At 37.1% G+C, this 26,370-nt stretch overlaps 1 protein-coding gene across 1 annotated transcript in view; it reads right to left on the bottom strand.

Moving 5' to 3' along the window:
* The window catches only part of C1H14orf39 (chromosome 1 C14orf39 homolog), a 41,113-nt gene extending 23,965 nt beyond the window's left edge, over positions 1-17,148 (bottom strand). The window contains exons 1-9 of the mRNA XM_059666835.1: positions 17,061-17,148; positions 16,174-16,230; positions 16,019-16,075; positions 14,938-15,064; positions 8,553-8,642; positions 4,279-4,466; positions 4,146-4,188; positions 2,083-2,203; positions 833-912 (exon numbers count right to left, since the gene is read on the bottom strand). Coding sequence (XP_059522818.1) covers positions 833-912; positions 2,083-2,203; positions 4,146-4,188; positions 4,279-4,466; positions 8,553-8,642; positions 14,938-15,064; positions 16,019-16,075; positions 16,174-16,222 — 755 coding nt within the window. The 5' untranslated portion in view covers positions 16,223-16,230; positions 17,061-17,148. The remainder of the gene's footprint in view (positions 1-832; positions 913-2,082; positions 2,204-4,145; positions 4,189-4,278; positions 4,467-8,552; positions 8,643-14,937; positions 15,065-16,018; positions 16,076-16,173; positions 16,231-17,060) is intronic.
* Between the last annotated feature and the right edge of the window lie 9,222 nt (positions 17,149-26,370).

The following is a 26,370-nucleotide window of genomic DNA, read 5'->3' as shown; positions in this document are numbered from 1 at the left end:
AAAAATTTGTCAATAAAGTGAGATTCTGTACATTTACTATTTTTTTCTAATCAATTTGATTTACAAAATTAAAGACACATTACTGTGAATGTGAGACATGGGAGAGGGGGAATCAAGAAAATAACAGACCCAAGAAAGTGGAATCAGGAAAATTAATTTGGGAGAGGAATGTGTTGAAAAATCAGGATAAAAGCAATGGAGCCTATAGGAGAGAAACTTAAGAAGAATGAAAAAGGGTATAGGCAGATGAGAAAAACAGAAAGTTTATCAGACATAGCAATAGTAATACATCTGTTTTTTCATCACACAATAACAGACAAAATCAATCTTTTTTTAAATGCCTCCAGCACTGATGTCTATTTTATCACCATTAGGATGAATGACAAGGAAACACATGATGCCACAATTCGGTAGCATTTTGGCTCATCTTCACTCTCTCTGGCAAAGGAAGAACTGGTCAAGCTGGTGACAGGATGATAAAAAGGTAAGTATGTTGCTGCTCCTACTATTTTCCCATTGCTGACTCATCATGGAAAACTGGATGAAAAATACAACTGACAGGTTATAAAACAGTGAATATGCTGCTGCTATCCCATTTCTCTTTACAAATTATCCTTGGCTGTACTAAATAACGAGCAAATTTGAAAATCAGCCCATCGTATTTAAAGGTATAAATTAATATTTTTCATAAGAAATTAATAGAAAATAGCACACACAAAATATGAATATAGATTCTGTATAAATATCAGTGGCTTGGGATAAAATATAGAATAAAATTGTTAGATGGAGAATATTTGTTCACATAAAATCCCATTTTAAAGTTTACCTATACCTTTCTTTCAATTCCTTTCTTTTTTCTATATTTTTAGTATTCTCTTCCAGATTCTTAGTTTCATAAAATCTTGTAATCTGCTAAAAATAAAAATGATGAAGCAAAATAAAATAATTACCTGCAAAGTATTAAGGAACATGCTTTACCTTAACTAATAAATATGATTTTTCTATATTACCACAAGATTTATATTGTAGCAAGTATAAGCTATTGTTTAGTGAAAGTTGTTAAATTAACAATAAATCCTACTTCTTTAATTTTTCCTTACAACTCCATTAGCAAACCTAGATTTCAATGAACTTCCACCTTTTAACTTTTTTATTTTTTATTTATTTATTGACATTTACATTTTTTAAAAAAGGATAGTTAGAAGCAACGTAGAGATTCCCTACTTAGAGACATAATTACCACAAACTTTAAAGGAAGTCAAATGATATTACTAGTGCGGCGTTGGTGGTATAGTGGTGAGCATAGCTGCCTTCCAAATGATATTACTTATCTTGAACCTCATACCTATGAATGATCAATATACCATATAACACAATTTTCAGAAAATTTAGAAAATTAGCTATTAAATTTTCCTCAAAATTTTGAAAAATTTAGACTTTGATTTGTTCACATACCTGTCAATGAAAGCCACATTTCAATAGATGGCACTAAAAATATATTCAAAAGCCTGGCTGGTGAGGCTCAGTTGGTAGGAGCGTTGTCCCATGCATTGAAAGGTGGCAGGTTTGATTCCCATCAGGGCCCATACCCAGGTTTCGAGTTAGGTCCCCCAGTCAGGATGTGAACATGAGGCAACCAATCAACGTTTCTCTCTTTCTCCCTTCCTATTTCTAAAATCAATTTTAAAAATGTACTCAGGAAAATATCATGTACCATCCATCAATCTTAAAGGCTAAACTAGTTCTAGCCTAACTCTATAAAGATTATAGTCATACATTTTCAAAACTAAGTCCTTTAAACCATTTACTGTCTTGTTCTCTTTTAATGCCTTTAAATTTTTGTTATTAAGCTAGATGATAATTTTTCATCATTTTCTTCCTCAGTCCCCAAAGAAAGTTAAACTAGTCCCCAAAATCCAGAGTTGGATATACTCAATACCTACATTTTGGCTCCAAAGGCAATCTGAGGCAAACAAATTATCATATGCCCTTGGTCCATACTGAGGCTCTTTAAAAATAACTCTTCTAAGACCTTAAAGTAATATACCATTACACTTATACATTTATACACATAACATATACCTGGTTTAAATATTTAATTTCTATTTCCACTTCATCTACTTCTTTCTTCAATTCACATGAAATTTTGGAAAAATTGTTGGCATGTCTAAGAATATCTTGTGTTTTACATCTCAAATTAACACTTATATGTTAAGGAACTATGTTATGAAAACAGATTTTACATTTATAATACGTATATTATATCAGAAATAATATCATGTAACATTTATATATACTTATGTTCCACATAAACAATAATTAATATTACTAACAGTATATGAAAACAGAATATAAACATCTGTCAAACTGACAAAGAAAATTTATTGTTTATCTATGTTATATATTGAGCTTACAGTAAAAATAACATTTCAGCCCTAACCGGTTTGGCTCAGTGGATAGAGCATTGGCCTGCAGACTGAAGGGTTCAGGTTCAATTCCAGTCAAGGGCACCTAACTTGATTGCAGACTTGATCCTCAGCCCTGGTCCAGGTACACATGGGAGGCAACCAAATCGATGGGTCTCTTTTTGGGTCTCCCCCACTCCCTTCCACTCTCTCTCAAAATTATCCTCTGGTGAGGATTAACAAAAACAAAACACATTTCATCCAAAATACTTAAGATTTTTTTCTTTCAGTTAAGTATTTTTACAGTGTGGTTTTTTGCTTTTGTTTTTTTTTACCCAAGTTCATCATGTCATTTGGCATGACTAATAATAAACAACCAATTTAGGTTCAAATCTAATTTCCCGTGTTTCCACATTATTTATTTTTTCCAAAGTCAACATTAAAAATCCACCCTTTTCCTGCTCTGTAAGGTGCATCAGTGTACCCTGCAGAACTCAGAAGAGAGCTAGAACTTCTATCTGGACTTTCTGCTTGAACTGAATTTACACCCAATTTCAAGTAGAGAATTTTTCAGCTGTTAATAGATATTCTGCATGGTTATTAGCTACTACAATTCCCTAAGTTACTCTAAAATTCATTTAGGAGAATTTAAAAATAAATACTAATAGGACAGTAAACAAAAACTCCATAGAAAATCTGTCAGGCCTTTTCTATTCTGCCTTAAAATACGACTTGCATGAACATAAAATTTCAGATGAACATTATTTATAATGCTATGCCATTATCAAAAGTATCAATTTAAATTTTAAGGTATAGACATCTAAATCATCTCCCTACCTGTAATACCTCTTCTTGTTTGCCATGCATTCATATATCTCATCCCTCCTACATCCAACTCCCTACTGCTGTACCTTCTGCATCTACTAACCTCTGCCCTTTCCTATTGAGAAGTTAAAACATAAATGGGCAGCAGATGAACAACCAAGAACAACCAAAAAGCTAAAACCCAAACACGGAGAGAGCAAGCAGCAAAGGAATAAAAGGGTAATGAAGGATGAAGCAGAATGAAGAAAGGTAGAGTACAGGGATAAAGAAGACTTAGTACTAACAGTGGAGTTATAATCTGATAGGAAAGCATATGAAGGATTGTGGAGGTTGGAAGAGGATTAAAGTTCCATATTCATCACCAGGCAAGATCTTGACAAACAAATGAGACTTAGACCAATTAAGAATTACTTAAGACTCTAAGACAATGCCACTGTATCAAACTATTTGCCTACTCATCTCTCTCCCTACTAAAAGCTCCTTGCAAGAAAGTTCTGTATCTTCTTGAGCACTGTCTGGCACAAGGCAGATACCTAATGAATTTCTATAGGTGAATGAATGAATGTGACTCCACCTCCTGACCGCTTTCCATCCTAACAAGTTAGAATCAACTACTTAATTGGAATTCTTTCTTTGGTAAGACAGAGCAAGATGACTTTTTCATTGGTTTGGTTTCTAAGACATACCACATAAAGCCAGATACATATAGCACTTCATTCTCATTAAAATTCCCTCTTCTAATCACATGCACATATATGAAAATTAATCCCAGATGAACTTTAAAGTAAACTCTAAAATTTTTGAATTAAACCAAAAACAAACCCATGTGATTCTCACCAAAGAAACACAACAATTAAAATGCAGAAATAATACTTATCTAATAAAAATTCTAAGTAGAAATACTATTGTGGATACATATGTAATGTCCATTTAGTAAGTGATGGAAAAGGAGCAGGCACTGAAAAACAAAGTTGTATTTTAGATTGAGTTATTATTTTCATTATAAAGATGGCACTATTAAAACAATATACAATAAAAATGTTAATACCTAGAAATTCCATAAAAATAGTTTCATTCATTTTTAGTTGTTCAGTACATGCCAACACTCTGTTTTGAACTTCTTCATGTTCTTTTTTCTTCTCATAATATTCACGTGAAAGAGGTGCTTCTGAGTATTTTAGTTGGTATTGCTTCAAAACATCTTTATACTGACATATATAACCATGGTACATTTTTCTGTTAAAATTTTTAAAAATGATGTCATCATCACAGAGTATATTTTAAAACTATCACTTGTTAAAGTCTACTAAATTAAGCATAAAAGGCAAGTCTAATACCTACTTATCCCTGCTTCCCTAAATACCGTTTGTCCTTCAGATTTTCCTTAACTCTATCACACTTTCCAACTCTTATACTTTTTCTTCACTACCTGAGTTATTCACTCCTTAATCCACTTCTACTTCCATTCTCACCATTCTGATGAAACTACCCTTCCCAAGGTCACCAATGAGCTAATTTGTTGAACTCAGTGATCTCTTTTTAGCTCTCCAACTGACATTACAGAACCTGGCTCTTTTTAAAAATATATTTTTGATTAACTTTTTTAGAGAAAGAGGAAAAGAGAGGGGGGAGAGAGAAATGATGTGAGAGCAAAACATATATGGGCTGCTTCCTGCATTCTCCCCCCCCCCCCACCACCACCCCCCGCACCAGGGATTGAGCCTGAAACCAGGCATGTGCCCTGACTGGGAATCGAACTGGCAACCTTTTGGTGCATGGGATGACACCCAACTAACTGAGCTACACTGGCCAGGGTACAACCTGGTTCTTTTGATCACTTCTTGAATTTCTATTCTCCCTGAGTTCTGAGTCTCTATTCTCCCCAATTCAGCTACTTCTACAACTACGGCTTTTAAATCTTCTTCAATTATCTAAGCCAAAATGATTACAAAAAGTCATGTTCTATGTGTTAGAACTCTGGTTTCACAACCATTCTGGTATACTTCAAAACTATTTTAGAAAGAAAATTTCAGCACTGTTTGGAACTCCATTCCAACTCAGGTAGAAGTGGGTGGTCATCTATTTAGGTACAAGTCTTGAGTGAGACAGTTAATTCTTGCAAAATGATATTAACTCTTCCTTCTCATTTGACCTTTGCTTGCTCTACAGTAGGGGGTCAGTGACTATGACCTATGGGGCAAATCTAACCTGCCTCCTGTTTTTGTATGACCTATTAGCTAAAAATGTTTTTTTTTAACATTTTTAAATGATTGAAGAAAATAAAAAGTATAATAATATTTCATGACACATTAAAGTTGTATGAAATTCAACCCTAGCCTGTTTGGCTCAGTGGATAGAGCATCAACCCATAAACTGAAGGGTCCCAGAATCGATTCCAGTCAAGGGCAGGTACCTCAGTTGCAGGCTCAATCCCCATCCTGGTTGGGGCTCATATAGCAGGCAGCCAATCATTGTCTCTCTCACATCAATGTTTCTCTCTCTGTGTCTCTCCCCCTCCCTTCCACTCTCTCTAAAAATCAGTGGAAAAATATCCATTAACCAAAAAAAGATTTAAAAATGTTATGTGAAATTCAAACTGTAATGTTCATCAACCAAGTTTTATTGGAATAGTCATTCATTTCTATATTGTCTAAAGTTGCTCTTGCACCACAACAGCCGAGTTCAGTAGTTACAACAGAGACTGTATAGCCCACAAAGCCTAAAATATTCATTATACTCTTTTTACCCAAATTCTTATAAAATACTTAGCTTCAAGAATTAATACTCATAGAAAAGGTTCTAAAAATATATAATCTTCATGTTCCTCAAAATTTTGTAAATTTTATAAATTAAGCCATACTATATGGGGAAATTATTTTAAAATACAATAATGGTTATCTCACTTCAGCACAGGAGTAAAGAAGAACAAGTATTCATAAACTGCTTGTATAGTGAGAAGAAAAGTAGGGCTAACAGCCTTGCACTAGCAGGTCTGAATCTTGAGAATGTTTTAATTTCTTAATATTACCAAACTCTGTTCCCTTTTAACCAGATAAAGCAGTTGATCCTATTCCTCTAAATGCATATTTGCTAATTAGGTGCTAATTTAGGGAAAATACCTGTAAGAAAACTGAGTCTGAGATACCAGTTCCTGATGAGATTAGCATACCACATCTGTCCTATTCATATTACATATTCCTGCCCACTCTTCTAACATACTCTGTATAGGAACTCTGAGAGAGCCCAGCATAGCCAAGTCATGATTCAAGAAGAGTCATTACTATCTTATCTGTTGCCAACTATACTAGTCTTTGTGAATGCCTGGGACAGGGATGGGAGATTAGGAAAAACAAGGAGCTGGTGCCTTTACTTCTTTCATTACCCATGATACCAACAAATAGACCCTATCCTTTTTATAGATGCCTGGTATTGACTCATCAACTCAATCAACCCATGTGGCTGGTTTAAGAAAGAAAAACTGTTATTTGTTAAAGCTATGGAGAGCTAAAAGAAGTAATCCACAACAAACAAGATCAAAAAAGTCCATGTTTGTACTGGTTTTCATTAGCCCCTCATAGAATCATTTTAATAACTTTTATAACCAAGGCTTGCATTGAGAGATGTTATCAGAAGCAATAATATATATTTTATTTTGGGGAGAACATTGAAGATACTGATTATCACATTGCATAATTTCCCCTTTATGAGAACCAAGAGGAGAAATTTCTCTCAATTCTTATTACCAGGAAAAACCTCTACTTATCCTAAGCAATTGAACTGTTTTTTGTTTTTAAAATGATTACTCTGAATTCCAAACAGATCACATTTCCATAATGTCTTGGCTACTACTAGGAATTTCAAAGCCTAATTTATGTCTATATCTAACAAATATGCAAAACCATGTAGTATGAATTTCTATCCTGATCAAAGGCTTCATTTTTCTATATTATCCTTAGTTCTCTGTAGCCTTGACTTTTATATTTAGTTTTAACACTGTGGTACTATTTATACAAAGTATCTCAAATGCTTTTTGGGTGAAAGCATGGTCTATAAATGACAAAGTAACAGTCTCCTTTACTAATTCCACCCTCTGCCTTTTCCTTGAATGATCATGTATTCTACCTTTCTCTTATTTTTGCTCTATACATTTTTCTGGGCTATCTCATCTATTTTCATGATTTCAAAAGCCAATGAAGATCAAATCTATACCTTCAGTCTCTACCTTCTTTTAATATGAAGGGCATTGCAATATCAGCAGTGAGACTGGCACTACCAAGTTCCTTCCCTGGGAACTATACTCAGCATCTCATTATCAAGCCACCATAACCTTGAACTGTGCCTGTGAACAGCTGTGCTTTATCTCAATTTACTTTGTGCATTTCTGCTTTTACTATAATGTTAATGTTATTTGGTTTTATGTGTTATTTGGTATGATTTAATAGATTATTTTTAGGTCCAGAAATGCTCAAAAATGTTTCCATATAAATTGATGGTAACTGCTTCTTCACTTAACGCCATTTCAGCTTATGAAGGACTTCATAAGAATGCTCTATTTTTGGGTTGCGGGTAAAACCTGTATTCCAAATTTTTCATAAACTAAATCTACAGCTAACTAGTCTCCCAGATGCTTGCTTATAACAATGTAGTCATAACTGAAGCACTATTAATTGAAGCACTCTGCTACAGCAATTGCTATTGATAGTTTCTATTTAAGGACATATGTAAACAAATCCAGGGTTTGATAGAGCTATATAACAAATAGGTAGGCCTTTAATGGTACCCCAAGAGTCCAAAACATGGCTTTACTTGACCAGAGGGAAGGAGAAGTGAGGACTAGGTGAAGGTGGACAAAGATGGGAAAAATGGAGACATCTATAATAATATAAACAATGAAAATAAAGTTAAATAAAAACAAAACAAAAAACTACCCGCCCCCCCCACTGTACAAAATTTCTGCATTCTTACAAAGCATATCCTATTAATACTTACAGGATTGATAAACTTAAATATAGGTACTTGCTCTGGCTGGTGTAGGTCAGTGGTTAGAGCATCAGCCTGTTTACCAAAGGACCTCAGTTTCTACTCCCAGTCATGGGCACATACTTGGGTTGCAGTTTTGACCCCCGCCCCAGTCAGGGCATGTGTGGGAGGCTACCACTCAATGTGTCTCTCTCACATAGATGTTTTTCTTTTTTTTTCCCCCTGTCTCTCTCTCTCTTTCTCTCTCCCCCTTGCCCCCTTCCCTCCCTTCCACTCTAAAAATCAATGGAAAAAATACCCTCAGATGAGGTTTAACAAAATAAAAGCATTTATATACTGTACTTGTCTTTTTCAATTGTTTCCTGATAAATAGTAAATTGGTCCTTCATATAGTCTTCATATTTATGAAAAACATCACATGTTGGCTTCCAGCTAAGGAAAAAAATATTATAATTAGCATCTCAGAATGATAAATGAATTGTTAGAGATAATGAAAATGAATGCAACCATTTAAAAATAAACAAATTTTTCCCTTCCTGGAGAAAACAAGCTTACATCAAGAAAAATAGTACCATCTCCCATCATCACTACCATCCTTCATGCAATCATACATATGCTCAAATATCATTATCTGTTAAGCTATAATAATAAAAGCATAATATGCAAATTGACTGACTGAACAGCAGAACCACCGTCTGGCTGACCTTCCAGACGACCATGCTATGACATGCACTGGCACCAGGCCAGCCAAGGCAGGTGCAATGCGATTAGTGGGGGGGGTGGGGGGGGCCTGCCATCGCCCCATGATCGTCCCACAGAGGGATGCCAAGGCTACCTGGCCAGGCGGTGCTGTGGCGGGTGGGCAGGGCCTCCCACTGCGGGGCCATCGATCACGGGGCTCCCAGAATGCAAGAAGGCACAGGCCAGGCTGAGGGACGCTCCCACCCTCGAGTTCACAAATTTCATGTACAGGGCCTCTAGTTTTTACATAAAACCCATTTTGGAATCGTAACTAGGGAAGCAGCAATTGTAACATGACTTGACTGTGTACATATTGCTATGGCATTTCTAGAATATCCTCTGCAACACTGCAACATCCGGTTTTCTTTCTCATCATACTTCTAAGGTCTTGGCTAAGAAATTCTTTTGGAGTAAGCATTCAAAGAGCTAGGATAAGGCCTAAAGAGAGATTTTTTCTCCTTTGAAACTTAAAAAGCCAGGTTGTTACACCCTCCTGAACTAAAAAAGAAACTAGACCAAAATGAATTATAAATGAATTATAAAATCAGATGGTAATAGTAAAATAAATATTCATCTTATACATTTTTATTACATGACTCAAAAAGTGTTACCAATGTGAAAAATCTAAAATTAGCATATATATATATATATAGCGCCAAAACCGGTTTGGCTCAGTGGATAGAGCGTCGGCCTGCGGACTGAAAGGTCCCAGGTTCGATTCCGGTCAAGGGCATGTACCTGGGTTGCGGGCATGTCCCCGGTAGGAGATGTGCAGGAGGCAGCTAGTCGATGTTTCTCTCTCATCGATGTTTCTAACTCTCTATCTCTCTCCCTTCCTCTCTGTAAAAAATCAATAAAATATGTTTAAAAAAAAAAAATAAAATAAAATAAAATTAGCATATATCATGGCAGCCTCCATTCTAAGTATTGTTCAAATATTTTCTCTAGCTCTTCTTTCTAATCTTTTTTATTTTTTCAGATTCAAAAAGTATAAATGCCCACTTTGGAAGCACAGAATATCATCCATATAGTTTCAACACTGAAAAAATAACTAATATTATTGTTTCAATAAATTGCTTCCTTTTGCCTTTTGTATCAATTTAGTGTGTCTTTCTTTTTAATCTGCATGTAGTCATACTTATCCATTTCCTAGGTGATTTCTACTTTTGGTGACATATTTGGAAAAGTTTTTTTCTCTCAAAGATTATGTTGTCATCCATATTTTTTTCTAGCACTAATATGAATTCATCTTTAACATTTAAATTTCTAAACCAGCATGCTGACATCATAAACTAGAAGTGGTCATGGCATTAAACTCAACAGATCCTACTAACAGTCCTCAGAACCCAGCAGAGATGAAATTGTATAAAGTACAATACATCTTGAATACAGCAGGTTCTCAGGCAAAACTATCAGTTCTTTCCCAGTACCCATTGCAGTTAGTTGATGGAAACCACTGGTAAAACCCATTACAATAAAACCTAAATCAAAAAAAATTTTTTTAAAGTTCAACAAGATATAGTTTTTATAGATCAGATATCCAAAAAACTTAAACAGTACTAATTCCTGTTCTGGCAAGGTTTTGAGGAAATAGAAACTCTCATACCTTGTTGGTGGGAGTATAAAATTAGTATAATCTTTCTGAAGAGCATTTTGACATTATCTATCAAATGTTTAAATGTGCATGCATACTCTTTGATTTAACAATTTCACTTCTAGAAGTTTATCCTATAGCATTAGGCCTATAAATGTGAAAGGATACCTGGACATGTTGCTTATAATACAAAAAAACTGAAAACAACCTAAATGTCTATTAATAGAAGAATGGTTAAATAACTTAGGATACATCAATACTAAAAAATACTATGGAGCTGATAAAAAAAATGAAGCCTATAAATAATCATTACATATATAATATCATTTACATTACATATTGTTAAAATTTAAAAAAAAAGTTGAAGAATAAATATGGTATACTTCCATCTTTGTAAAAAAAGATATGTAGATAGATGTGCATGCAGTATCCTATATAATAAAAGGCTAATATGCAAATAGACCAAATGGCGGAATGACCAGTCACTATGACACGCACTGATCACCAGGGGGCAGATGCTCAACACAGGAGCTGCCCCCTGGTGGTCAGTGTGCTCCCACAGGGAGAGCACCGCTCAGCCAGAAGCCTGGCTCACCTCTGCGGCAGCACTAAGGATGTCCGACTGACAGCTTAGGCGGGGAGCGGGCCTAAGCCGTCAGTCAGACATCCCCCAAGGGCTCCCTGACTACGAGAGGGCACAGGCCGGGCTGAGGGGACCGCCCCCCCCAAGTGCATGAATTTCATGCACCAGGCCTCTAGTATGTAATAATATTGAAAACTTATTAAAAAGGTCTGAAACGGCCCAGCCAGTGTTGCTCAGTAGTTTGATCACTGACCCATGAACCAAGAGATCACTGTTCGATTCCCAGTCAGGGCCATGACCAGGTTTCAGGCTCAATGTCAAGAATAACTATGAATTTTTTTAAAAAAGTAATGAGGTAAAAACCAAAAAGGCTTATTAAAATTTTGAATAACAAAATATTTTAAAACAAAGATGAATCTAAGATATAATACTTAATGTAGACAATGATCCACATAAAATTAAATACAAAAAACTTAACACATTTTATTTTTTTCATATATTTTAAAAATCTTTATTGTTGAGAGTATTACAGATGTCCCCTGCATTTCCCCCCTCCACCCAGTTCCCACCCTGCCCCAGGACTTCGCCACCCTATTGCCTGTGTCCATAGGCAATATATCTATAATAGTAAAAGTGTAATATGTTAATTAGACCAGACAGCCAAAAAACCTTCCAGACAAAGCTGGGGCTGCGAGGGCCAAACTCCTTGCACAAATTTCATGCATCAGGCCTCTAGTATGCATATAAAATCTTTGGTTAATCTCTTCCCATCCCCCAATCATCCTTCCCTCTGAGTTTCGTCAGTCTGATCCATGTTTCCATGCTTCTGATTCTATTTTGTTCATCAGTTTATTCTGTTCATTAGATTTCTTGTTCATTTAATTTTTAGATTCAGTTGTTGATAGATATGTATTTATTGCCATTTTATTGTTCACATTTTCTTCTCCTTCTTTCTCTTAAAGAATACCCTTCAACATTTCATGTAATACTGGTTTGGTGATGAACTCCTTTAGCTTTTTCTTGTCTGTGAAGCTCTTTATCTGATCCTCAATTCTAAATGAGAGCTTTGCTGGGTAATCTTGGTTGTAGATCCTTGCTATTCATCACTTTGAATATTTCTTGCCACTCCCTTCTGGCCTGCAAAGTTTCTGTTGAGAAATCAGCTGATAGTCATATGGGTGCTCCTTGGTAGGTAACTAACTACTTTTCTTTTGCTGCTTTTAAGATTCTTTGTCTTTAGCCCTTAGCATTTTAATTTTGATGTGGCTTGGTGTGGGTCTCTTTGGGGTCCTCTTCTTTGGGACTCTCTATGCTTCCTAGACTTGTAAGTCTATTTCTTTCCACTGGGTAGGGGAAGTTTTCTGTCATTAATTCTTCAAATAGGTTTTCAATATCTTGCTCCCTCTCTTCTCCTCTGGCACCCCCATCATGTGAATGTTGGTACTCTTGAAGTTGTCCCAGAGGGTCCTTATACTACCTTCATATTTTTGGATTTTATTTATTTATTTATTTATTTATTTATTTATTTATTTATTTATTTATTTTCACTCTTCTGATGGGGTGTTTTTTGCTTCCTCATATTCCAAATCATTGATTCTTGAAATCCTCTACTCTCCTGTTGAATCCCTGTAAATTATTTCTTATTTCAGTTAGTGTATGCTTAATTTCTGACTGGTCCTTTTTCATATCTTTGAAATTCTCACTACGATCCTTGAAGTCTCACCAAGACCCTTGAAAATCTCATTAAGATCTCTGAAAGGTCCTTTTTCATATCTTTGAAATTCTCACTACAATCCTTGAAGTCTCACCAAGTCCCTTGAAAATCTCATTAAGGTCCCTGAATAACCAGAGTTCAACCATAATTTTGAACTCTGTATCATTATTTTGAACTCTGTATTCAGCAGTCTCTGCATTTTGGCTGCTTCCCCGTGTTTGTTTCTATGTGTTTTGTAGAGCTGTTACATCTCCTGGAATTGGCAGAGTGACCTTGTGTATTAGGTGTCCTATGGGGCCCAGTGGCTAAGCCTCCCCAGTCACCTGAGCTGGGCACTCTAGGTGTGCCCCTGTGTGGGCTGTATGCAGTCTTGTTGTAGTTGAGCTTTGATTGCTGTTGGCGTCCCTGGGAGGAATTGACCTCTAGGCCAATTGGCTATGAGGACCAGCAGCGTCTACAATGGAAGAGCTTCTGTGCAAGAGATACCCCTATGGAGAAGGATTTGTTTCTGTGGAGCTTTGGTGCTCACTGAATCTGTCCCTTGAATGTATCACTTGTGAATGTGTACAGTGGTAATCTGGTATGGTCTGAAGCTGTCCATCAGTGCACTGGCTCTGGAGCCACCCAGGAGGTACAAAGTCAGCCATTGCCTGGGGCCATCCATCAGGAGCTACCATGACCTGCAAATGGCTCTACTTGTGTTGGGCAAGAGCCTAGGTAATGCCCAGCTATGAAGCAAGGCAGGCTGGTGCTAGTGCTGGCTCTTGGGCCTTTTATTGGTAGGTTTGGAGCATGCTGATGCCAGCTGCTGCTTGTTTAAGAGATTTTAGCAAAGTCTGAACACTGACCCAGAACAGGCCATTCATATGGAAAAGCAGCTGCAAACAGCTTGGATGGGGCTGAAAATTAGATGGGGTGGGGTCTCAGGGAATTACCAGAGTAGAGTGAACAGTGTGAGCCATGCTCATGGAAACTCAGTTATGGCTGCCAGTTAGCTCTGCAACAGGGGAGGGCCCAGCACAGGAACAATGACCCCTGTGAGCAGCCCTGTCTGAGAGAAAGCAGCCCCTAGTTCCTGCCCCAATGCCAGACAGTCCAGTTCTTCCCCATATGTCCTGGATTCCCCCAAAGCTTCCACCTGGTTCTGAAGCTCAGAGGAAGCGGGATCATGTAAGTTTGTGCACAGGCCCTTTAAGAGAACACCCGGGACTCCAACAGCCTCTGTGTCACTCAGCCACATCCCCACTGGTTTTTACAGCACAAAGTTACAGGGACTTCTCTTCCCAGCTCTGGAACCCTGGGCTAGGGGTCGGGTGTGGGTCTGAGCCCCCCTTCTTCTCACGAGAAGCCTTGGAGATAACCCTCCTGATTAAAAAAATGCCACACCTAGGTGTTGGACCAGCACGTTCCATGCCTCCACCCTTCCTACTGGTATTAATGTGTTTTCTTTTTTGTTCTAGTTGTAGGACTTCCATTCAGTCAGCCGTTAAAGATGGTTCTGAATGACTGTTGTTCTGTATTTTCGTTGTAATTTATATGTGGCTATAGGAGGCGATGAGTACTAGTGTTTACCCTTGCCATGTTGGTTCTCCTCTCTAACATTCTATTTTTAAGTATTTGTATATACAATAAAGTCACATTAACAATTCTTTATTTCAAAATGGTTATATCTTACAATGGATTTAAGTACTAGAATCTAAAACCTGATGCCATATTGAAATAATTCTTAACATATTGAATACTTTTATTTTGGAAAGCTACTAATTTTAGGCTAGATTCTACTACACAAAAATACAATCTTGAAAATTCAAAGATGTAAATTATTTCAAATTTACTTATGTAATAGTAATTTTATATACTGAATCTAGATTATTCAAAATTCAGTATTTAGACTAATTGGATCTGAATTAGAGATCTTGTAGCACTTTTTTTTTTTGAACTTCCTGTGATCCCTTCTTACAAGGCAATTTAAGACTTAATTCATCATTGTGCTAATATAAAATACTATTATAAAACAGCAGTTTCTAAACTCAGAAACCTTGAATAAAAGAATCTAGTGACAATTACTCAAAGTTCTTTTCTTTCAAATACTCACTTACTACAGTTGTCTTTGATTTCCTTACTATGTTTACAGTAATAACCAATTTCCTCATCTGTTGTATTTATAGTTTCCTGTATCTTACAAATTATTACTTTATTTTGTTTAATATCTTCAACGCTTTCTGGAAAAAAAAAAGAAAATATTTATTTTCTTAAGGTAAAAAGCATAAAATTAAAGTAAACAAATACAATAGAAAAAAAGAGTTTGGCAATTTACCTAAAAGGAAGATAGCCAGAGAATGGAGCAAAAATGAGATGGGAAGGGCCCTATACTGAAAAGCACAGAACCAAAGCCAGGCTTGCTCCTACCTAGACCCATAAGCTAAGGATTTGTGTTTGGGATTGAAGAGAAAGATAAACATCCTTTTTTATTGTAAGAAGGTTAGAGTGATATCTAAGACCAATGGTATCTAATGAAGCCATGAGTTCATGTAAATGTTTACTCATATATGATACTAACATAAGTTTTGACAAATGTGAAATTTCGATTCAATTCCATGTCAATTAATTATTAAATGCACCTTCAACTCATTTCTTTTTAATAGTGACTAAAACAGATAAAAGTAAAATATAGTTTCTTAAAAAGACTAAAATAAAATTTTAATAGCCTGTATTCTGTTGCAGAAAAGACAACTAAATTCTACCTTTTCAGAACTATTAAGAAATTAATGGTTCTATTTTATTTTCATAGTTTTTCTGTAGAATCTTAAAGTACTGTATTTATGTAATTTGCTTTACCATCTCACTCTTAATATTATTTTCAGTATTATCATCCCTGAAAAATATGGCATCCATCAATCCTGGCCCCTGACTCACTCAAATGTTTGAAATAACCTGTGTTATTTGAGAAAAATATTACTTTCAATTGCACTTAGATGGTCATTTCAGCTTAAAGCAAAATTCTCTACACAAATTAAATACTGAATACAGAATAGGACATTATTAGGCACTCAATAGAACTGGCACAGAAGTTATAATGCCAACTGTAAGTTACCCTAAGCAAGGCAACCGCATATTACCTTGCATGCCATAAGAAATTAAAAACTAAGACATTTTTATCATGCAAAACTACTTACTATTAATTCGTCGAATCATATCTTCTTTAGTACTTATATCTTGCTCATACTGAAAAACTAAAATAAATAATTCTTTTGTGACTTCACTTCATTGTTAAAATAGCAAGTGATCATACAAATAATTCCATAATTCTTTATTTTTATTTCATACCTACCAAATTCTAGCAAAAGTCTGTCCAAACTGACAAATAGGCTGTCATTCATCTTGGATACTGTGTTTAAGGAAAAAAAAAAATTATCAGGAAGTATTTTCTGAAGTCCTATGCAAAACAGCACATATTCAGTAAGACATTTGTTAACATAGCAGTATTACAGGAAAATGTGGATGGAGCAAGAACCGGGGAGGGCAGAGACCCATTCAGCTCAGCGCTGGGCAGAGACCTCGTGGGCACCTCGCCCAATACTTGCTGAACGCTGTTGCCTGGCAGACTTCCCGGGGGAGCCTCACACTTGTTTATAGGTGCTTGTCTGAATGTTCTGGAGCCCACAGACACCCAGAGCTCTCAAAAGAACATGCCCTATGAAATAAATATCTCTGAATATGCCCTTTCCGAATGTGTCCTTCTAGGAGTAGCAAGATGGCTAAGGAAAGCCCCTGACCAAACTACAGCCACTGTGCGCTTAGAATGGACCGCCAAGGACGCAGAAGGCGGGGGTCTCCCGGACCGCTACATCGGCTAACTAACGAAACACGCCTACGAAACATGCCCGAGGCGCGCTTCGCCCCCTCCTAACCCACCCAGGTTCCGGAGCCTCCTAACCCGCTTCCGGAGCCGCCCTTCCGTGCTCTGTGGCAGGAACAGCGTGTTTCCCTTCACCTGAGTCCGCCCCACGCTCCGCCCACGCGGCGGCGCCGACGGCTTCGGCCGCCCTGTTTCGGCCGCCCTGTGGCGGAGGCCGGCACGCGCCTGGAAGTTTCTAGAAGCCCCTAGAACGCGACCTCCCGCTGTTTTCTGGAGACAGGGCCCGCCAGCTTCCCAACCTCACAGCCACCGGCGGGGAAATAACTGCCACACACAGCTCCCTTTCCCATCCACCTCACCGGCCCCTGGGGACCGAACGTCCACTCCCTTCCTTTCCCGGGTCCCAGAATCCACTCAGAATCGAACGCCCGGCACGCGAAGGCAGACGCCAACCCGGAACTGCCCGCTGGGCCCCGGCGGAGGAGCTGAAGAGCCAGATCCAAGTCCCGCGAGACTACGCCAGTCACTGCTTCCTCCGGGCCAAGCGGAACCGAGCGCTTTACCACCCGGAAGCGGGTGCTCTGGCAGCCGGGAGGATCCCGAAGTGGAGGGCTGGGGAACCTCTCAGAGGCGCTCCCGGTTTCTTTAAGGAAGTGCTTTTTGAAGACTACTCATGCTAACCGTTTTAAAAGCTTTTTGAGAATAACAATATTAACTTTAACAGTAAAAACACTGGCACCAGTCATACAAATTCAATTTGCAATCAGCATTTTTCGAAAGTTCTTGAAAAGCAAGCATAAGATTTCAAACACGTTTTCCCTCAGCAAACATTTTGGGAGTGAGTCATTTGTTTCTAATAAAATGCACGTTAACATTTTCTGTATGAAATGCTGTCTTTACTTATTCTTAAATATATTTTTATTGATTTCAGAGAGGAAGAGAGAGGGAGATAGATAGAAACATCAATGATGAGAGTGAATCATTGATTGGCTGCCTCCTGCACACCCCACACTGGCGATCCATCGTGCGTGACCTGGCCGTAGGCCCTTGATCAGAATTGCCAGTGCTCTATCCACTGAGCCAAACCTGCTAGGGCCAAAATGCTGTCTTTAGATAATTTATGCTCTTAGATTTGCATCTCCAAAGTGAAAAAAGGATGCAGAAAAAATAATTTCAACAAACCAGTCCCCCAAATTGCCTTAATTATTGGTATATTTCTTGTCAAAATGTTTTTTAACAGTAAATGATCTAAATAATTGCCTCAATTCAGCACAACCTAAGTTATTTCAGATTATTAAAATGAAAAGAGAAACTTTCAGAAACTTTTCTTGCTTAAGTTCCTTAGATCATATATGCATAACCAACTTTATTGTAATGTGATATGTTAATCATTAGCATTAATAATTGTGAGCCATCAAAGCAAATATAAGTTTGATGATGCAATAAAGTTAGCAGCTTTATTTGTATACTAGTTTATAATATCTTTATTAACTACTCCTTTTAAGAAAACCTGAGAGAATAACATAAAGGCTAAATTTATAATTTAATTTTACTGCCATTACACGGCTTTGATTGTCAAAAAAAATTTGATGGGTCAAAAGAGTTGATCCATTTCAGCATACCAGTAGGTTTTCTTATGAAAATTGTGGAAACCTAGAAACACCAGCTCACAAAGACCTGAAAATCAATTTATTTGTATTAAAATTCACACCTATTTATATCCTAATTACTCTCACAAAAATACACCTGCATTCTACCAACACCACTACCACCTATCCCATTCCAAAATCCCTTCTGGAAAAGCAATAAAGATGATGTTCCATGTACTGGAGTTTTAAACAATAAATTGTATTCATCTCTCTAAATTCCCCCAATAAAATATAGTGCTCCATTTGAAATATTATAGAACATCAACTCAGGTAAACATTTATCCTAGCAAATCATTTCCTGGGAAACTACTCCCATAAAAATATCTCCCTACCTATTATTAGCACCTTCCTCTTTTGCTCCATACATGCAAATCAGAATCTGAAGAAATCCTTTATTTAAACCTCTTGCCCATTTTAATTACACTATTTTCCTTTTCTTTTACTGCTAAATTTATCCAACAGAAAGCATGTCTCCTCCCTACAATTCCTTTTCACTCCTTTACTCATTGACTTTTTCAACTCAACTGCTATCACCATTATATTTAACCACTTTCTCGGGTAATCAATAAAATATTTTTGCTCCAAATCTAATGGCCTTTTCTCAGTCTTATTCCCCCCTCTCTCCTCCCCAAAACTCTCTTCTATATTCGGTTTTATTAAAATTCCCTGCAACCTGCCCAGCCGGCGTGGCTCAGTGTTTAAGTGTTGACCTATGAACCAGGAGGTCCTGGTTCGGGTCTGGGTACATGCCTGGTTTGCTGGCTTGATTCCCAGTGTAAGTTGTGCAGGAAGCTGCCAATCAATGAGTCTCTCTCATCATAGTTGCTTCTATCTCTCTCCCTTTTCCTTCCTCTCTGAAATCAATATAAAAATATATATTTAAAAAATTCTCTGCAACCCTGACTTCCAAGATACTACTTTCTTCTAGTTCTCCCATCTCTTCTACCTGCCCCTCTGATTTTGGCTTCTTACTTCTTACCCTCTCACTGTCACTACCCAAATATGGACTCCTATCAAAGTTTTTTCTTTAATTCTACCCTTCATCCTCTTTTTTTGGATTATTCATCCATAACAACATCAGTTCTCACTTCTGTGCTTAAAACTCTCAAATCTATACTTCCAGTTCTCTCCTATTATCTGAAAATTATCCAAATATTTACATTTATGTACTTTGCCATCAATCTGCATCTAATGCTCTATCCTTCATTTAATAACCTCCTACTTATTCTTTAACTCTCACAGTTCATGCACTTATCCTTTGTAGCCTTTAACATGGTTATAATTCTACATTATTTGTATAATTATTACAGAAATATCTATCTCATCCACTACATTCCATGAGAACAGGCCCAACCTCCTCTGTTCCTCCTCCCCACAACACTCACAAACACCTTGGCAGCCACAATGAATAGGTTACATCAGTAGTTTGTCAAAATGGCTATAATCCCAAATCAATTCACAGACAATTCCAAGGTAATAAATGCCACTTCATTCTAGCTAAGGACTGCCTATATAAGAGAAACGCTCATAGAAGAGAAAGGAAAGCAATGTGAATCTGCTAATATAAATTTATTTACATAATGGCAATTATGTCAGTGGGGAAAACAACAGGCTTAAAGTGTGCCGGGATTTTCAAATATGCATGATTAAATCTACATTTTAATATTTTAAAAAAAAAAACCACACACCTTCGTTTCCTCATTTGATTCCCTGTGTTGGGATTAGTGCTGCTGACTTTCCTGGCCAAATTGGATTTATACCTTCATTACCTCTGAATTACCAAGGCTGTAAAATATGGGTAGTTGTTTGATGACTCTGTTATCCTTTCTTGACAATAACCCTAATGCTGGTAGGTTTCCCTGTAAGTGTGTGCAAACCATAGTAGGCAAATGCAAAATTCCCAGCTGTTTTTTGTGTGTTTTGTTTTGTTTTTGTCTTGTAGACACCATTTAATGTTAATCTGATCCATCCATTGTCTTTCTGTTCATATATCTTTGATTCTGTTTTTGGTGCAAACCTGCTTCCCTCAAATATGTCTACTACTATAAAATCCTATTAAGTGGGATTTTAAATTTTAATTTGCTCCACATTTTTCTATCCTTTATGTCACATAATTCTTTTTTTTTTTTTGCCTTTTTCCTTATTTATATCCCCAGCATCTAGCACAGTGCCTGACACTGATAGAAACTAAATAGGTAAGTTAATGAATAACTAAATGAATTAAATGAATGAGAAGTGTTCAAAAAATGGTTATACCATTTCACATCTAAATTATTGTATCAGACTGGGAACAACCCCTCCCCTTTAACCAATCTTATATCCTTTCTATTCCATTCTATAACGATACTGATTTTTCTTACATCTATTTCATGACAGTACTCACCTAATTCCATATAAATTAATGATTATATTTTCATCTGCTTTAAATTAAAATACCACTGCTCTATTTAAGACCTCCTATAATTTGACCTCAACTTTATTTCCCAACAAATTCTCTCATTTTAAGCAGGCCAGTTCCCTCACTGATCCATGAAAACACTATGCATGTTTAAGCCTTAATGTCTTTGTGTTCAATGTTCCTCTGAACTGGAACGTTTCTTCTTCTTGACCCAATCAAGATTGATCCATTCTTCAGAGTTCAAGTCCCAACTTCCCCCAACAGTCTAGCTAGCCTGACTATTTATAGATATCCCTTTTCTCTGAGATCTGTGGCACTTTCTCTGGAGTCTATGGCACTTATGTAGTACTTAAGTATATAAACACTAGGGTTATAAAGATTAAGAAATTCCTTGCTCTCAAAAACTTCTGCATTTGACTGTTGACACAGATATTGATGATTATGAATACTATAATAAAGATATACATATGATAGCTTGGGGATATTAAATCAATGACCTCAATGGCCTTTAGGTCTAAGTCAGTCAGCAACTCTGTATTAGTCAGGGTCCCATAGGGCAGGAAACAAAATCAGATGATTCAAGTGATAAAACCTTAGTGAAGAGACTACTTAGAGGTATGGGCAGAGTACAAAGTATTCACTCCAGAAGTAAATGTCTAGAAACCTAGATTTTAGTAATGAGTTTCTGTACAACACTCCACAAGGCCTCGTGGGGGCCAATCCATACTATAAAACCATTCATTCCACAGCAGAGACCAGAAAGGATCCGAAGGACACCAAATGTATCCAAAACCCCATCTACCCCAAGAAGTCACATTTGCCTCATCGCCATAAAAAAAAAGAAAAGAAAAAAAGAGTTTAGAGAGGCAGAGGGAAGCAGATTTAGCATTTATCTGAGAAAGACTAAATTATCTAAAAGAAACTTTTAAGCTGACAGTTACTAAGACACCTCTCAGAAGCTTAAAGTTGTCCCCCTCATACTACACTGCTTCCAGTATCCAGCAAGGTAGAAACTCACAAGAAAAAAGTTAGAGAGAAATAAAGGCTCAGGATGTTCAAGAGTTCCCCCTCAGACAATAGAATTTCTCTTTCTTAATAAGAACCAATAATACTATGCATTTAGCTACCACATGCATCCTCTGATCTCAGGATGGACTTTGCCACCAATCTGCATCTAATGCTCTATCCTTCATTTAATAACCTCCTACCATTGACCAATGGCCTGGCCAATCAAAGCACTCCATCTCTGGAACCAGTCTTTTCTTAAACAGTATGCGTTGGATGGGAAAAAAAAAAAAGAAGAAGAAGAAGAAAAAAAATTCTCTGTGAACTCCAAAAACTTGTAAAGCTTGAGCAGTTGATAATTATCTTTCTCACCATATGGAAAAACTAGCCTTACAATGAAGGCAACACGAATAAAAGCAGAAGCAAGATATAGAGGAGTCAACTATCTTTGCACTTTCAGTTCTTTAAGCCAATATATCCCATTGTTGTTCAAGATAGGGTAAGTTGGGTTTATGTCACCTGCACTTATAAAGTTCTTTTAAATGCACAAAAGTAGAGGTGATGAAATTTTGTGTCATTATATATGCTATTTGAAAATTTATTTGTATCAAATTTCCAAGCATCAAAGTCAACTAAATTTTATCAATTGATCATAATCATGCCGTGATTTAGTTTGTTTCATATTTGAGCCATGATTTCTTGCACACATTTTGTTCTTCCTAGAGTTTCTAATTACACTTTTTCTGCCTATATACAGAAAAATCATATGTATTCTTCACCACATCATTAAGTCCCTCAGGCTCATTACTAATTGTTGAATGCTCTAGCGTAACTTCTAAGCCCAGAGTAAGCACAAACACTCCACTTTAAGTGACCTTTACCTTCCCAGGCTAATCACTCAATTTCATTAAAGATTATTTCTTAGGCTGCAGTCTGGGTGCATTCATGGGAGTGGGGGCGGGGGGTGGGTAGAAGAGCCAGTTACCATGCCCTACTTTACACAGTTCTTCAAGCTCTCACCTCATTTTCTGCTCCTCTTCCCCTTACAATTATCCATATCTACCAACTCAGGGGGAGTAAATGGAAAAACTTCCTCATTCATTTTAAATGATAGTAAATGTTAACTATTGTGCCACACTGTAATACAATGATGCCTTCAAAATCTATGGAATTGTATAGACTTAAGACCTTTACAATAAACATTAATGCTTTTTCAGTTATCCTATCTACTTTTCCAACATGAGGAAACCAGGAAATTTTATTGAAAGACACAAAAGGACATTTGAATAAATGAGAACCATCCCATGTACCTGAATGAGAACATTCAAGGTGTAATTTATCCCAAATTAACTATTTATGTAATACAAGTTGTTGGAGGAGGTCGTCAAAAGGACATGACCTCCAGTTGACCTACAAGCTAGGCCCTGGCAACCAGAGGCTCCTCGGCCCCTCCCTTATCCTTAGAATGTGTGCTCTGCCTGTCATTCCCGCAGTGGGAGCCATTTTCAAGGACATAGCCTTAAAAGAGTAAGTTGTGAGGCCAACTGACTAGATACTAGACTGAATCCAGTTAGGGCCTCTCTATGCATAACTTTTAAGATGTGGCAGGCAGTTGTGAAGACCTACTCACTTCACAGCTCCCCAAGACAAGCCTTGTAATTACGTTCCCTCAGCTTATTAAACCCACTGCCTATCAACCTGGAGTCATCTGCCCCTTCTTAGGTCTCTCCTTGCCTTCTGGGCACAGGGGCCAGTTTGCAAACTGACAATGGGTGCGCCAGCCAGGAAACTGGAGAAATGGGCCTTGGAAAAGAGGCATCAGTGGGAAAATCCCTCGTTGGCCATGAATCTCATTTTTTGCTTTTTTCAAATTAATCCTCACCTGAGGATATTCTTTCCATTGCTCTTCAGAGAAAATGGAAGGGAGGGAGGAGGAGGAGAGAGAGCGAGAAACACCGATATGAGAGAGACACCTTGACTAGTTGCCTCCCACATGTGCCCTGACCGGGGGTGGGGAGTGAACCCACAACCCAGGCATGTGCCCCTGACTGGGAATCAAATCCACGACCCTAGTGCTGATGCTTTCACCACCGAGCACACCGGCCAGGGTGGCCATCGACCTCTTCGTGGGAAGGGGTGGCCGGTATGTCAGATGTTTTTGGACCACCACGTGAATCTGATGAAAAACTAGAATCAATTTAAATAAACATCAATAGGGACTTGCTAAGGAAGTTATGGTATGTACACTATGGAACGCGATGCAGCCATTCAAAATAATGTGTAATTATTAGCAGGAAAATGTTCACAAAATGTTATCACAATAAAAGGTTATAAAACAGTATGAATAATACGACAGTATTTCTGTCAGAAGGGAGAAAAATATGTACCTGTGTGTGTAGAAAAAATGGTCTATAACGACATGCACCAAGCAATAGTGATTATCTCGGTCTTGTGGACTCCAAAACTGTCAGAGAACTGTAGTTTTAAAACACTCAGTGTGTGATAATTTGTTACAGTAGCTACAGGAAACTAATACAGTGAACATTTGGGGAATTTCAAGTAAACTATCCTTGCTGTTTTTACTATTTTATCCGCTTCCATGAAGTTCAGTTTGAGAAGCATCACTGCCCTAAAGCATCATTCTAGAGACACTATACCCTTCTTCTTCGATAAACACTCCCATCCCCCATCGGCTTTCAGGGGTAAGCACTCACATTGTCTTTGTCTACCTCTGGTTCATCCCAGAGGACATTTTAACAAGGCTTAGTTTAGTGAGGAGATATTTGGCAATGGAGAGTGGGAAGCAGAAGGAAAGAGTCATGGAATTAGAGCAAACAGAAAAGGAAAGGGAAAAAATAAATACAAATTATTATAATACAGAGAACTACCAATCTTTGGGAAATATGAACTTTCAGAGCCCATGAAAAGGACTGATAAAGAATAAAAAGGTAGACGAGGAGAAAGGAGATGAGAAAGGTAGAAAGAAAATATAACTAAATGAAGGGTAAAAAGAAAAAAAATCAGTTCAGCCCAAATTTTAGTAGCTATAATGACAAATTCTCTTATATTAGTCTCACCAATATCTAGAAGTAGTAGAGAAAGTAATTAACAGTTAAAATACAAAACAGAATGCCATAGTTTGAAGAAGCTGAGAAAAAAATCTACTGTTAAAGGAAACATGCACATATTTCTCTGTCCCTTATTTATTTCTAAATCTACTCCCACTGTCTGTCCACATAATTCCCTGCCAGAGCTTTGCAGCTGGTCCCCACTGGGGCTTAAGCAGACTCCTCTCTGTGTTTCCATTTAAAAATCTTTATTTCAATAGGTGGGCCTAGAGCATCTGCACTTCCAAAATTACCACACAACTGATCCAAAATGATTGAAACAAAATTGGTTTCAAAAATTGCCCTTAAGCTGAAAAGAAGATGAAGGCTAACATTTCAGACCTAAAGAAACATTTATCACAATTCTGCGGTCTGTAATAGACTTCTGTAGTTGTAATAGAAATGTTGACAGCTTGTTAATTATAGAAATGCTAGTGAGCATCACTGTTATTCTTTTGAAAGACCTGACAAAAGAGTTTGGAGGTGGGTGGGTTTTTTTTTGGGGGGGGGGATGTTTTCTTAAACCAAGCCTTACAGCACCTCAAGTCCAATCTCTCCTCCCTAAGAAGCTGGATTCAGTTCCATTTTCCTGTGATGACTCAGAAAAAGGTCTTCAGCAAACCTAGACGTCAACATTTCTAACCCCCCAAAGAAGACAACTGAAGTCTCTGAGCCACATTTGATATTCAAGGATTTTTTAGGGCTTGCAAGGGTACACTACTTGGCAAGACTCAGAATAGTTTAAATCTCTCTGAGATCTGTGAACTAGAGTGCTCCAAACTCTGAAAGTCACAAGAACAGGAAACAGCATCAGACCTAACACATATTTATATGTGATTCAAATCCTCTGCCCTGAAACTCAGCTGGAATTATACAATCTTCCTTGGGTAGGAAAAGCAAGGTATATAATGGACAGAAGTTTGAATCTGTGTTTTAAAACTCTCTACCACTAACTAGTTATATAATATGAGTAATCATTTAACCTCTTTGGTCTTCATATTTTATTCATTTGTAAAATGAAGAGGGCCTGACCAAAAGCCTTCAACCATTGTTGTCTGTCTCAGCAAATACTCAAAAATCATAGATTGTAACATGATAGAAACACTTTCTCCAGAGATATTTTAAAATTTTTAAGTATTCAGTCATTATAAGTATTTACAGCAAAGTTTAAGAAACAAAATTATAGTAAGTTCTTAGGAACAAATTTTATTGTGGTGAGATTCTCTGCTTTGAAAAGTAAGATGCCATGTAAATGTATTTTTTGTAATGCAATTTTTAAAGTAGTTCATGCTAACCATATGGATCAACTCAGAGAACGTAGGGTATTTATTGGAGGCTAATGCCTTTATTTGATTTTATGGTACTTGGAAGGGAATTATTACTTACTACACATATAACACATAATTAATACTTATATATGATATGCATACAACTTAATGTGATAATGTTTGGCTCACCCAGAGGACATAAATAAACTTACACTTTTCACTTCATTGAATTTTAAAGTTTC

This window comes from Myotis daubentonii, chromosome 1 (assembly GCF_963259705.1).
Source record: "Myotis daubentonii chromosome 1, mMyoDau2.1, whole genome shotgun sequence".
Taxonomy (NCBI): Eukaryota; Metazoa; Chordata; class Mammalia; order Chiroptera; family Vespertilionidae; genus Myotis; species Myotis daubentonii.
Note: the sequence above shows the minus strand (reverse complement) of the source record. Positions and strands in the feature narration are given on the sequence as shown.